General features: G+C 34.1%; 3 protein-coding genes and 2 non-coding genes across 6 annotated transcripts; 1 reads left to right on the top strand and 4 right to left on the bottom strand.

Moving 5' to 3' along the window:
- Positions 1-714: 714 nt before the first annotated feature.
- On the bottom strand, positions 715-1,808 carry ttr-34 (TransThyretin-Related family domain). The gene is made up of 3 exons (NM_001129653.4): positions 1,572-1,808; positions 1,032-1,171; positions 715-984 (listed from the first exon to the last, which is right to left on the bottom strand). Exons 1-3 carry the CDS (start codon positions 1,708-1,710, stop codon positions 865-867), a joined length of 399 nt encoding a protein of 132 aa, NP_001123125.1. The 5' UTR covers positions 1,711-1,808; the 3' UTR covers positions 715-864.
- A 5-nt stretch (positions 1,809-1,813) lies between these two features.
- F09A5.2 (Putative tyrosine-protein kinase F09A5.2) lies at positions 1,814-6,494 on the bottom strand (the record flags this gene model as incomplete). Of its 2 annotated transcripts, none has more annotated exons than NM_001373547.3 (17): positions 1,814-2,308; positions 2,390-2,564; positions 2,621-2,886; positions 2,941-3,111; positions 3,249-3,639; positions 3,730-3,804; positions 3,854-4,079; positions 4,131-4,286; positions 4,336-4,528; positions 4,571-4,687; positions 4,731-4,820; positions 5,185-5,297; positions 5,589-5,676; positions 6,037-6,060; positions 6,110-6,145; positions 6,215-6,244; positions 6,291-6,494. In NM_001373547.3, the coding sequence occupies 17 exons, from the start codon at positions 6,492-6,494 to the stop codon at positions 2,069-2,071; spliced, it is 2,595 nt and encodes an 864-aa protein (NP_001359563.1). The 2 variants fall into 2 exon arrangements, with proteins under 2 accessions (NP_001359563.1, NP_001360730.1); NM_001373546.2 differs by having other exon boundaries at positions 2,069-2,308; positions 3,854-4,088.
- A 907-nt stretch (positions 6,495-7,401) lies between these two features.
- On the bottom strand, positions 7,402-11,352 carry spin-3 (Major facilitator superfamily (MFS) profile domain-containing protein). The gene is made up of 9 exons (NM_077780.6): positions 11,251-11,352; positions 11,002-11,204; positions 9,740-9,891; positions 9,047-9,265; positions 8,851-9,003; positions 8,511-8,793; positions 8,362-8,460; positions 7,874-8,042; positions 7,402-7,776 (listed from the first exon to the last, which is right to left on the bottom strand). The coding sequence occupies exons 1-9, from the start codon at positions 11,336-11,338 to the stop codon at positions 7,691-7,693; spliced, it is 1,452 nt and encodes a 483-aa protein (NP_510181.3). The 5' UTR covers positions 11,339-11,352; the 3' UTR covers positions 7,402-7,690.
- A 93-nt stretch (positions 11,353-11,445) lies between these two features.
- F09A5.12 lies at positions 11,446-11,578 on the bottom strand. The gene has a single exon (NR_072356.1). It is a non-coding gene; the product is annotated as an Unclassified non-coding RNA F09A5.12 (non-coding RNA).
- Positions 11,579-11,642: 64 nt separating this feature from the next.
- F09A5.13 lies at positions 11,643-11,787 on the top strand. The gene has a single exon (NR_072355.1). It is a non-coding gene; the product is annotated as an Unclassified non-coding RNA F09A5.13 (non-coding RNA).
- The last annotated feature ends 701 nt before the right edge of the window (positions 11,788-12,488 follow it).

Below are 12,488 nucleotides of genomic sequence, written 5' to 3'. Positions count from 1 at the left end.
ACACACGCACATGTTGTAAATTATCGGTCACTTGCATCTTCTGTTTCTCTCGCTCTTCTTCACTCGTGTCAGGTGATTCACGACTTATTCACTCAAATGACCTCACCGCATAAGATAATAAAACTTTGTATTGTTAGAAAGAAATGAGTTGGCTTATGAGCAATGAACCGTGGCGCCACAAGAGCAAACTGTTTGAGTAGCTGTGAAAGAGCAGTTGTCCACTTTGAAAAGTTTCCGGTGCAAGGAACAGGGACAAGATGGAAAATAGGAAATTAGTAATGTAGCTTTTCAAAAGTGGAACGAGTTCTGAAATTTGAATTTGTGAACAAAATACAATTATTCTTGATATTTCAAAGAAAAACACACGCACATGTCAACTTAAGTTTATTGTCCAATACTAAGAAATAATTACTTGTAACTAATTTTCGATGTTTGCCAAAATACGTTGATGTGACTCCAAATTCGTTGCAAGCCTACTAAGAATTAAAAGGTTTGTTTGATTTTAGTAACCAGAATTATCGATTTTCAAACCTTCCAGTTATTTTCAAACTGTTTCAAACTAACCATCAACCATTACATGCACATAAATATGCAATTCTTTGCAACATAGCGGCTTTTCATTTTTTCTATTAAACTGTTAGAACACTCAAATCTCGTAGATTGATTAATTTTTTTCCTGGCATCCTTCGTTGTTTCAAAAAAAGTGGTTTTGCATTAGACAATGGAATTTACTGTTTTACGATAAGAACTTTTGATAAGACAATTCATTGTGCAATATACAGCGCAATTGTATTTCCTTCTGCATGTCGGGTTGAATATTTAGGGCAAATTAGAAAAGAACACAAAAAACAACTTGTAAAAAATTTAGACAGCTTGAGTGATTTTATGACCCTCGTGGGTTAACACAATGTGGCCAACATGAAGTATGTCGTTGGAATCAGCTTCGAATTCGGACAAATCAATAATATCAGTTCTTTCTGTTCCCTGAAAATTTATGAACTGGTTTCAAAAGAAATCATGATCATACTTACAAAGCATTTGTGAACGATTTGGAGATACGGCTCGGTGCTGAAGATTTCTATTTCACCGCCGTCTAATGTAAAGTGTTCCCCGTATTCAACGGTGGTTTCATCAAGGACGTCATCGGAGTCGAACAAGTTGAGGATAGGTACTGGAATGTGTATGGTTATTCAAAATATGATTGACTGCAATTTGAAACACATTTTATAAAGTGAAATTGTACAATAAAAAACCAAATTATGAAACACAACTCACATGTCCTGAATTTTCTGCAAATGTGTTATTTGGTCTACACTTAGAACCTTAACATTTTGATAAGCAGCATGTACACAATACAAAAATGATTATCATACTTTAATCAACCATAGCCTTTTTTGCATTTTGCGTGATCGAAAAGTATTTTCTATGTATAATTTCGTAACTATGGACGAATCTTAAAATGAAGCAACTTCATAATTTCAGGCGGTTAAAATTTTAAATATTGTTTTAAATACATTTTTCAAAAGAAGGAAATACGATATTAAATATTTTTCACTAAATTTCTAACTTACCACTGGAAAAATCCTCTTCCATCAACGACACAATGGGAACACCGACCCTCTTTTGAAATCCGCAATGAATCGTTGCTCTGACTCTGGTGGTTTCAGCGAGAGCATAACTAGCCAGTGCGCATAGAATCAAAAATTTCATTTTCAACACGGTTGGTATGTCCGAAAAATAGTTGGCAATCAGCTTTTTGTTCCATTCGAATTGTTTTGAACAATACTTTGCGCTGAATCATCAGTGAAAAGAATAACATAATCCAAAATATTTTATAAAAGGAAACGCGGAATACTTGATGCTAAAAGGGAAACGTAGGAAAATGACGCATCAGTGAGGAATGCTAGTGTACAACACAAATAGAGCAAATGTGAAAAATATCAGTCTGACATTGGTTTTTTTTGTAAACTAAATGGACGAGATCGATGAGGACAACATTTTTTTTGAGAAGTAGCTTGAAAAATAATCAAGGTTTAGTAGATTTAGTGAGAATATTAAAATTTTAAAATCAAGATTGATACGTGCTGACTGTAGAATTCGATTGACGGCGTTTGCCTCGCATTGATTTCGAAGTGATCTCACAAAAGATTTGCTTGATTTCCTTCTTCTGTTCTTCACCAAATCTCTCAGTCAAAACCTGGTCGAGCTGAGCACAAGTTCCTTGCGAGTGGCCTTCTGAGCCACTATCATAATCCCCGTCTTCGTCCATATCTTGTGATCCTCCAGGAGTGGAGCATGGAGCTGTTTCCTGTAAAGTTATTTGGAGTGAAGGAAAATAAATAAAAGTTAGATTGACAATTGGAGAATATTTTTCTGATATTTCCCTCACCTTTGAATCTTGCATTGTTAATTGTGTATACTTTGGACCACCCTGTGACTCGACGCTAAGATATCCATAACTTTCATCGTCCAAGTTCAACATCACTGTGATTTCTCCTCTCATTTCATTAAACTCTGGTCTGTCTTCAGGCTTTTCGGCCCAACATTTCTGCATGATATTAAATCTGGAATAAATATGGGTTCTTTTTTTTTACCGAATACAATATTTCAAATTCCTTACATCTCATTCGGACATTTCAATGGCTGTGACAAGCGGCCACCAGCGAGAAGGTGTTCCAGCATATCTACTTGTTGTATTGTTGGATACGGAACATCTCCCATGGAGAAAATCTCGAACAACAACACTCCAAACGACCAAACATCAGTTTTTGTGGAGAATTCGTACAGTTTCAATGCTTCTACAGACATCCATTTGATGGGGAGACGGCCCCCCTTTGCGGTATAAAGTGCTGAATCCATATACCGACATAGACCGAAGTCACTAACCTGGAAAATGACTGTGTTTGTGAAAACTGAACTAAAACGGAATAATCGGGTTACCTTTGCAGTTAAACTTTTTGTGAGCAGAATGTTACGGGCAGCTAAATCACGGTGAATAAAGTTTTTTGATGCCAGGTATGACATTCCATCGGCAACTTGCCAAGCAATAGAAACCAAATCTTTGATTCTGAGACACATGTCTGCTTCAATTGGACAATCGTCTGTTTTGTTCTGGAAACTGATTTTTGAAATCTCAATGTTCGGTCTAAGTTTTAATTTGAACTTGTATATACTTATACATAATTCAATATGTACACGATTCTAAAAACATTTTCCGAGGTAATTCGGTTTATGGAAAGGTCACTCACCATCAGCACATAATCTTTATGTCTTCTCAAAAACTTCAACAGGTCACCACGTGCGCAATACTCCACCACGATCAATGGCTCATATGGATTTGACACACATCCCAACATGCTGATGACATGTGGATGATGGCCCAAACGCTTCATAAAATCAATTTCATGGAAAAAATCCAAATGGTTCTGCTCGTCAGCATGGGCTGGTAACTTCTTGATGGCAGCTTCATAGTGACCATTGTTTTCTGATTCTACGGTCATGTTGAGACTATTATTTACAACTAGTAGTGGTATTTTTCCTTTTACGATTCCCTTATAGACGTTTGCAAATGCACCGTTTCCAAGGAGATGGTCTTCCTGGACGAGCAGATTTTTTGTGTCAATTTCCCATATATCTTTTCTGTAAAATAATAAAATCATTGGATGTCTTCCCATTCTATTCATATTTGCCAATGCTAAAGTAAAAGTACGGTATGAAAATCAAACTTACTTATTAGCATTTGCCAATGCTTGTATGTCCATGTAATTGTTCGCCGATGCGAAGTGAGACCATTTTTGGGTGTTTCTAAACAACTCATTTTTTAATCGATTGTTCAAAAAACCTGGTGACTTACAACTCTTTACAACTTCCATTCTCAACATCTTTATTGAATTTCTTTCTCATCCCGATCCATCTCTTTTTCAGCTCCATTTCATCAGGATTTTGGTGAGTATCATTTGAGAATACATTCATTCTCATCATTGCCATTTTCAGTTTAGCACATTTCAAGCAACAAACGAAAAATGCAATGCAGCAAATTGTCAAACTTATACAAGGTATACCAATAATTAGAAGAAGTTCTGTAACATCTAAAATAGCGACCGTATGCATCACTTTATATGTTCACTCACGCCAATTAAAGTCTTCTTTCTTCCCACTGGGCTGTGAATCTGGGATGCAAATTTCAAACTCATTAGGATTTTCCGAATGATAGCTCCAGTCTACAATTTCGCAGTACGATCTTGAATTCATGTATTTACATCCAGCTAGTACGTTTTCAACGTTTTCTGTAAACACTGATAATTATGAAGCTAATGTTGTTCTCCTAGAACTTACTTTGAGTATCTTGCAAATTTTGATTCAGGAAATAAAATTTGACAATATACCCCGCCTCAATAAGCTTGTTCAGAGTATCTGGAAACGAGCTCATGAAAACATCACTTTCACATAAATCAATATAGGTCATGTCCGTAAAAATGTTGAGAATTCCGGCGTCAAGTTTTATTCCGTTTTTGTTGACACAGTTCATCTAAAATATTTGAAATGGTCAATGAAGAAATGTACCACCTACAATCTTCAGCAAAAATGTATACATAGCGAATCCAGGAGTATTGGCATATGACGTGGAGATTAAGGTCTTGCTGTAGTTGAAGTTATATATTGCTCTGTTCAGAGCATTTGAGTTGAACTGAATTAAACCATCAATGGCAAAACCTATAAAAGTAACTTACGTCATAAGAGTGATTGCAATCACTTGACGCAGAATCACTCTGAGGATACATATATTGAATCTGACTTTTACCCGAACATGATAACGATGTCTGAAATGAAACTGTGATACTATTTGATTTTAGAACACATATTAATAATATTTAAAAAAAAACTGTATTTACATTATACTTCAAAAACAAATAAACTGATTTTGATTTTCAGATAGATATTACAAAGTAGGATGTAATAGGTACATATAGCTCTAGCAAATCTTTGAATTTCTAATGAATACGATTAATTTGAAATTATGGGTAAATACCCAATCAGCTCAAGTTATCTACATCTTTTTTCATCACACGTTTTATAGAAGCAAGGAAGGATTTCTACAGTTCTATAGGTTCAGAAAACATTTAAACTGTTTTAGATTTTCTCAAACTTGTCATTGCTTTATCCAAGTACAAAACAATTTCTTACTTTATTCACAAATTCCAAAATCGAAGGGCAATTGCTGACAACATCGTCTGAGTATTTCAAAATCACCGCATTTGTCATTAGCCATGTCTTACAGTTACTTGATTTTATTCCGGCTGTAACAAGACATTATATTCATATTATAAAAAAACCGTTTGTAGACGACGCGATCAACACAGTGCACACCATATGATCCGCTTATTATAAGATTTTCACGCCGAACTACAATATCATCATTTTTTGGTTTTTTTTTGCTGGTGTTAAATACTCTAAATGTGAGATAGGGGTGGGCTGTTTGGCTTGCAACTGTTTGCAAAAGTTAAGTTTACCTCTGAAAGTGATGTTATTGATGACAATGGTTATCAAGTGATAAGAGTCATGAGGATTGAAGCTAGAAAAAAACAAACCTAAACAAGCGTCTGAAATGTTTCCAGTGTACTGTTTCAAGTTTTTAGGCGTTGATCTCTGCGAATTCAGGACACATCCTTTACCGGGCTGAAAAACTGGAGTCAATAAAATTGAAATTGAGACAAAGGCAGCACTGTAGTTCAGTTGATTAGGAATTATAAGAAAATGATCTGATTATACTAAATTTGTTCTGCACAGCGCAATATTTCACCATCAAAAACATCAATTATCGAAAAGAATGATGACAAGAAATTGAAAATTGTGTACAGAATGAATAATGTTTATGACTTACAATCAAAGACTAAATAAACTTAACATTAGAATTTTTTAAAAAAATTTTTACCATTGAAAATCTTGGTAATGTTTCAAATTGAACTAATTTGGTTTCTAAAGATTTAAATAAATTAAATAAAAAACCTAGAAGCCATTTGGACTTTTGAAACTTACAGATTTTCTTGTAGTTGGATATGTCTGAAAAAAGAATCCAAATTATATTTTTCAACTGTTTTTTATAACTTACAAAGACAACACCTCCATGTGTAGTACTCTGAGTACTCTGAAAATGAATAGTTTTTTGAAAGTTTGAAGCTATTTTAGAGATGTTAAAAATTTTAACTTAAATTACCGAAGTGAGGTCTCCAGTGGTAGAGAGCGCCTGAAAACTTAATTTTTAAAAATTGACTAATATTTAACAACGCAACCTGTTCATGACTTGTAGCAAATATGAAAACGACAATAATAATGAGGGAAAATCCACTCAGGATTTTCATCACTCTTCTCCTGTCGCCAAAAAGTGAGGTCGATCGAGACTCTTCACGTTTCAGGTTATCAAAACGGTACTCGGTGAGGTGGGAGTAAGAAGGATTAGATGAATCGATAAGAAGCGTTTCTTTGGGATGGTGCATGACGTGTGACGATGAGACCTTTAATTTCAATTCATTTAGTTTTTCTACAACATGGCTCGTGTAAAGAAAAGTGATCATAGAAGCAGTGCTAAGATTTTGTGGTTTTTTTTGAAAATGGTCGTACCCTTGTGAAACTTTCTTGTTTCAATTTCTCGCTAATCAGTAAATTGTTTAAAATATTCCGTGCTAAATTCCAAAGTATAGGTAACTCCGACATCTTAGTTAGGAGGCTTTCAAAGTGCTCTTTCCGTAGTGTAATTTTTCGTATCAACAATTTCATATTTGTCAAAAGGTTATATATTCAACATAAAATTCATTTAAGATGAAGGCTGAATATTTCAAATTTTACTTGTTATTAAAAAAAAGTGTGCTATCAAATTTGAAAAACTACCACGTGTCATAATTTTTATTTTTTTATTCATTTATGCTACTTCCAATCATTGATTTTAAAGAAAGGGAGAATCATTAGTGAAAAAATAAAAATTAAAAATAAGCCACGTTTCATATGAGAGTTTTTAAATTTGACAAATTTTTTGACACTTATTCTTTTCTGCAATCATTCAGTTCGTGCTAGGACGATATTCAACACAAATGCAAAAAAGTTTAGATTTTCAAATTAAAATAACTGTAAGGCTTGTAAAGTATTTGAAAGTTGCAAGGTCGGTTAGATGCACTACGACAGAATATTTCTCTGTCAGGTGAGTTATAGACTAGTGAACTGAAGAAATTAAATACAAGACTAGTAGAAGAAAATGCGATTGGATCCAACCCCGTAGTTTACATAACGTTGAAATCAACTAACTTTGAATTCTGAAAAAACATTTTACTTACATATCTGTAAGAATTTTGTACTGATTGTGAGTTCACATTTGTCATCTTAGAAAAAAAAACGAAAAATGAGTGTAGCAAGTTCTTGTGAGGACAAAAAAAGAATGATGAAATATTGTCATGTTTTTGTGACTGTATGTTGTGTCTAGGAAAGTATAGAACATAATCGTTTAATTGCTAGCGAATAAATGACCGGAGGAAGTTGTAAAATACATGAATAGAAAATACGGTTTTGAAGGCATCAAAGTTGCAGATTTCAGAGTAAAGAACAGAATGACACAACAACGAGGGACAGAAAATATGAAAATAATAATTTGAAAAAAAAAACAACAAGAACAGATTGAAGAATAAAAATCAATAAATTATGATCAGAATTTAGATGAATGTGTAAGACAGTCGTCAGCCCAAATGCCGTTTGTGTACGACTTCTCTTGATCATCACTCTCGTTTCGAGCTGAAATTAAATAGTGCATACGAAAATGTGTCTTAAGGAGACAGTCACAAAAATGAATTTGGGGATTATGAAAGAGATTGGGTAAACTTGAACTCACTCATTTCTCGAACAAGTCTTCGTGCATCCCGCTTAAAAATAATAGCAGCCACAAAATAGAGTACTGTGGAAATACCCATCATTACTGGTGCAAGCATTGACGCATACGCCAGTGATTTGTAATCCCATTCTGGGGAATCAAGGTGATTTGACTTGATTGCATCGGATATCTGACAATACTTTTGCATTCAGTTTGCTTCAATTTCTTGTTAAAATCTTTATTTTGAACTCAGTGGAAAATTTTTAGGAAGCGAAAATTCGATCATCGCTCTAGTTTACTTTGGCTCAAAATTGTTCCAAAACTCGAAATTTATTATCAATCTTTATTTTCTCCTTCTGTTTTTTTTTTGATTTTTTCTTTTTAACTTAAAATTTCAAATACTCACTGTTTCTGGTTTTAAGAGGTTTAATTGTTAATAAAATCAATTAGTAAGATATCAAGAGTATTTTGGTGTTTTTTTTTCACTTTCCTTAGTTTTTTCAACTTACCGCTCCAATAATATATGGTCCTGATGCATCACCGCACAAATGTGAGATCAAAGTAACGTATGAAAATGCAGTACTCCTCCTCTCTGGAGCCACAATTTGCTGAAAAAATGAATATTCTTAATAATCCTTTTTTTCCGTTTTGAACTCACATTAAAAACTTCTACATTCAAACTCCAATTAAAGCAAAGTCCAGTGATGGAAACTCCAACCATGATCCAGGTAAGCAGTTCACTGCTGTGACCAAATACAAAAACGACAACTAAACATGGCGTAGATATAAGAGCTCCACACCCTGCGGCTACTAAATGAGCACGTTTCGTTTTGCTCCAAGCTCCGAGCCAACCATACAGAAAACATTGAGCAAGAAGGTTTCCTAGAAGAGTTCCAATTATTCCACAAGCAGTTGTTAGCAGACCAAAAATAAGACCCGTTCTGAAAATTTCGAAATACATGTTGATGTTAGAGTTGGCTAAAGCCATTCAAACTAACTCATTTTTAAAAGACAGGGGAAGCTCCTTAATACTTTTGTATCCTCTTGTCCAGGCTGCCGAGTATTCAATAATCGTTGGCATCCACCATGTCAATGTTCCACTGACAAATATTAAAGCTGTGTAAGCCAATGTAGTTACCACGTAGGTTGGGCTTAAAAACAATAATTAATCTCCAAGAACGTCATTTTCAATACCATTTTAACAGCACTTTCAGATCTTTCCAATAAGACGTAGAAGGCCTGACAGTAGTATCTTTTCCCTCCAATTTCTCAGCGGCACCTCGTTCTGGCTCATGAACCATAAACAGAAGAGCTAGAAGAGCAACGATTCCACCAATACCCGTCACACGGACACCCCATTGCCATGAGCCAGTGAGACTAGAAACGTTTGAGCTGATGATGTATCCAAGTCCACTGAAATTAGTATGTCATGCATGTTTGATAGGGTTAGAGACAGTTTTTCTTTGCGTCAGGCGTTTCTTGGCAACTTGGATTTTAAAAAAAGTTTATTCAACAAATACTCTATAGCATGCTAAAAAAATTATTCACAAGTTATTACACTTTTTGAAAAACGCTCAGATTTTGCACAAAATTATAAACTTTTCTTAGAAGTTGGTCAAGCCTAATCAAAGCTTTGAAAACAATACTAGGTTTGAAACGTTTCCAACTTTAACCCATCTTATGTATTGTTTCAAACTAATTTAAGTCGAACTAAGTCTGGTACACTTTTGCCACTGGCCCAAGATCGAACCCGAGCTTATAGTTTTTACGGAAAATTCAGTAAGTAGTTGGAGTATGTTGAAATAGTTTAAAGCGTTTTTTTAAATTGAAACTTGTCGACAAAATTACCTACAAGACGTCATACCAGTATTTTGAATAACTACTAACCTTCCTACTGGAACCGCAAGATAAAAAAGCATGTACACTCTTGTTCTCTTATCCGAGGTGAACATATCACTGATCATTGTAGGGCAAATGTTCACATAACTCGCTTCTCCAATTCCAACCAGGGACCGGAAGAACAGAAACAAGGGGAAAAGCTGAAAAGTTATTCCATTAGGGCATTTGATTAATGCTCGTTGAACATGTGAATATTTGTTTCCCTATTTCTAGCTTCAACCTTTCCTGTCGGCATGTCTTTGATTCTGTTTTTTATCAAACGCGTACCGGCGACAATAAACTCGATAGAAAAAGGTGTGAAATGTTTTATCACAGAAAAGAAATCAAAGTAGAACTAGCGACCAGAGAGCAGCCATAACTAGTAAAAAAAGATGTGTTGTTTTCTGAGAAGTGCTTAAAACTATTCAAATTTATATATATTAAAAAAGAAGCAGTGTTCTTTCAATTGTTAATTTTCAAAAAGCAATAGCATCAGTTACTGAATTATATTGGTCTTGAAGTGACTTATTGAACTGTTGGAAAATGTTATCTTATCAAATATAATACAGCTATTTCAGAATCTCATTAATGAAGATTGTCAATTTGGGGATGTTTCTAAGAACATTCACAAAGAAAAATAATAAAGACTTTATGTTTTACCCGCCGTGTTACTTTATTCTCGGAGTACTTTAAAAAAAATTAACAATGTTCATAATTTGTTTTTTTGAAAATCGCATTAGATTAGTTAACAATTTTCTGTATGCTAAAAAAGTTTTGACATGGTGTTTAAATATACTTTTTTTCCATTTATTTCAAAGTGCCACACAATTCATGTTTTATAAGGCTATACTCAATTACCGTAACCCTAACATGTTATTTTTGATTCTATTTGATTTCACAAAAAGTTCCATTAAAACACACAGTCAATATATTTTGACAAACGATCTATTCTCGGTAAAACACTAAAAAGTTAAAATACACTCTTACAATTTTATTGTAGACTCCTGCAACTCAAAAAAACATTTATAAGAATTGTGTTTTTAAATGTTTATAGAATATTTCTTTAAAATTTTATACTCCATTCTCAATTTTTAACCAAGTTTTCTACGCCGATGTGCTCACGTTGTAAGCGTAATTGGCCTGTAAAACGACCGCCGTGTTTTTTTTTAAATAACTTGGACCAAACAAATTCAAAAAATTGGTGCCGACATGATAGGTTTGTGTTTAAATCTAATCTTTTCTATCATCAAAATTTTTTATTGAAAACCCACATTTCTCGGAATAAATGTAGATGCACAAACGCAAATGAGCCAAATGACGATGCCGACCAGCATTACATATTTTCGATTAAATCTGTCGCCGAGATATCCACAAATTGGAGATCCAATCATGAATGATATCAGAAAAACTGTCTGAATCATTCCTCCCATAGAGTCGTTGATGTTATAGTATGATTGCACATCGGGTAGAACACCTGAAGAATTTTGACATGGAATTTATGTAAATTTACAAAAAGCTACCTGCAATGGTATACCTATCCACGTTGTTAATAAGATTCACAACGAAAAGTATCACAATACTGATGTAGTCTTTTCGTTCGTTAACCATATTTGACCCTGAAAGTGTTCAACAGTTTCTAAGAAACATTGAGAAATGATGTAAATGGAAAATGAGAAACAAAAAATTTCATGGTTCGTTGAAAAAGTTCATTTTTCAGTCGTTCTCCATCACTATTAATATGACCGTAGTGATAAACTGATAAAATCGGAGACTGGGATTTTACGAGTTTCCACGCCTCCCTAACCCTTTCGTTTTTTTTTTTCAAAAAAACCGATACGCGCATGGCCCGAGTCCCGGTGAGGCGGTTAGATCAAAGATGGTAATATTGGCATGCCTGTTATGATGATAAGGATTCAATAAAGAAGGTGTGAAAACTCAGAAACATGAGAGACAAGGTATGTGTACGTGTTTGAAGTAGAAAGTTGAATCGGTTAAAGAAAATGTTATTGTGGAATTTGGACTGTACCGACTTTTATGGTACTTCGATTGCATCTATCATGTTTGGGCATGCATTTTTTTGGGATGGGCGTTCTTGAACTTGAAATGTTGTACCGAAGTGCTATAAAGTAGGTCATATTTTTTGTGACGCATTTGAAAATTACGAAAATATTACTTTAAACAACCAAAAGGACTTCAACTTAAACTTTGAAAAAGTTATTCAGATGGTCACAACTGTTACACTTTTTAGATAAACTTACACGGCTGACTTAAACAAATTAAACCAGTGACCTAATCTCTAAATTTACCCACTGAAAAATGAATAATATTCAAAAAATTTTACAGTTACACGGTCACATTATCAAAATTTATTTCTGCCACAAGTAGTACATTGTTTCTGTTCGTTAGACATTGTCCAAAGCACAGTTGTCACTAGAAACCTTTAAAAAAATTAAACTGCTAAATAGGACATTTTTCAAAATTAAAAAAAAATATTGTCACCGCGCTCTTACAGTAATCTAGACTAGTAATCAGAAATGTGAATTTTGTGATATTTGAGGGGCTCATTTGAGAAAATATATGTGGGTACCAATGAGCATTGCATTTCTAATAGATTTTGACTTCTTATTGACCATGAAATCATATTATATTTGTTCATCAGAAACGAAAGATACATTTGAACACGCGCAATAAACGAGATTCTACATTAAAAGACTGGGTGTAATAGCAACTACGTTTCTAAACAAATTACCAGCATTTC

The sequence above is a fragment of the Caenorhabditis elegans genome, chromosome X (genome assembly GCF_000002985.6).
Source record: "Caenorhabditis elegans chromosome X".
Classification (NCBI taxonomy): domain Eukaryota; kingdom Metazoa; phylum Nematoda; class Chromadorea; order Rhabditida; family Rhabditidae; genus Caenorhabditis; species Caenorhabditis elegans.
This window is presented reverse-complemented; position numbering and strand designations above follow the sequence as displayed.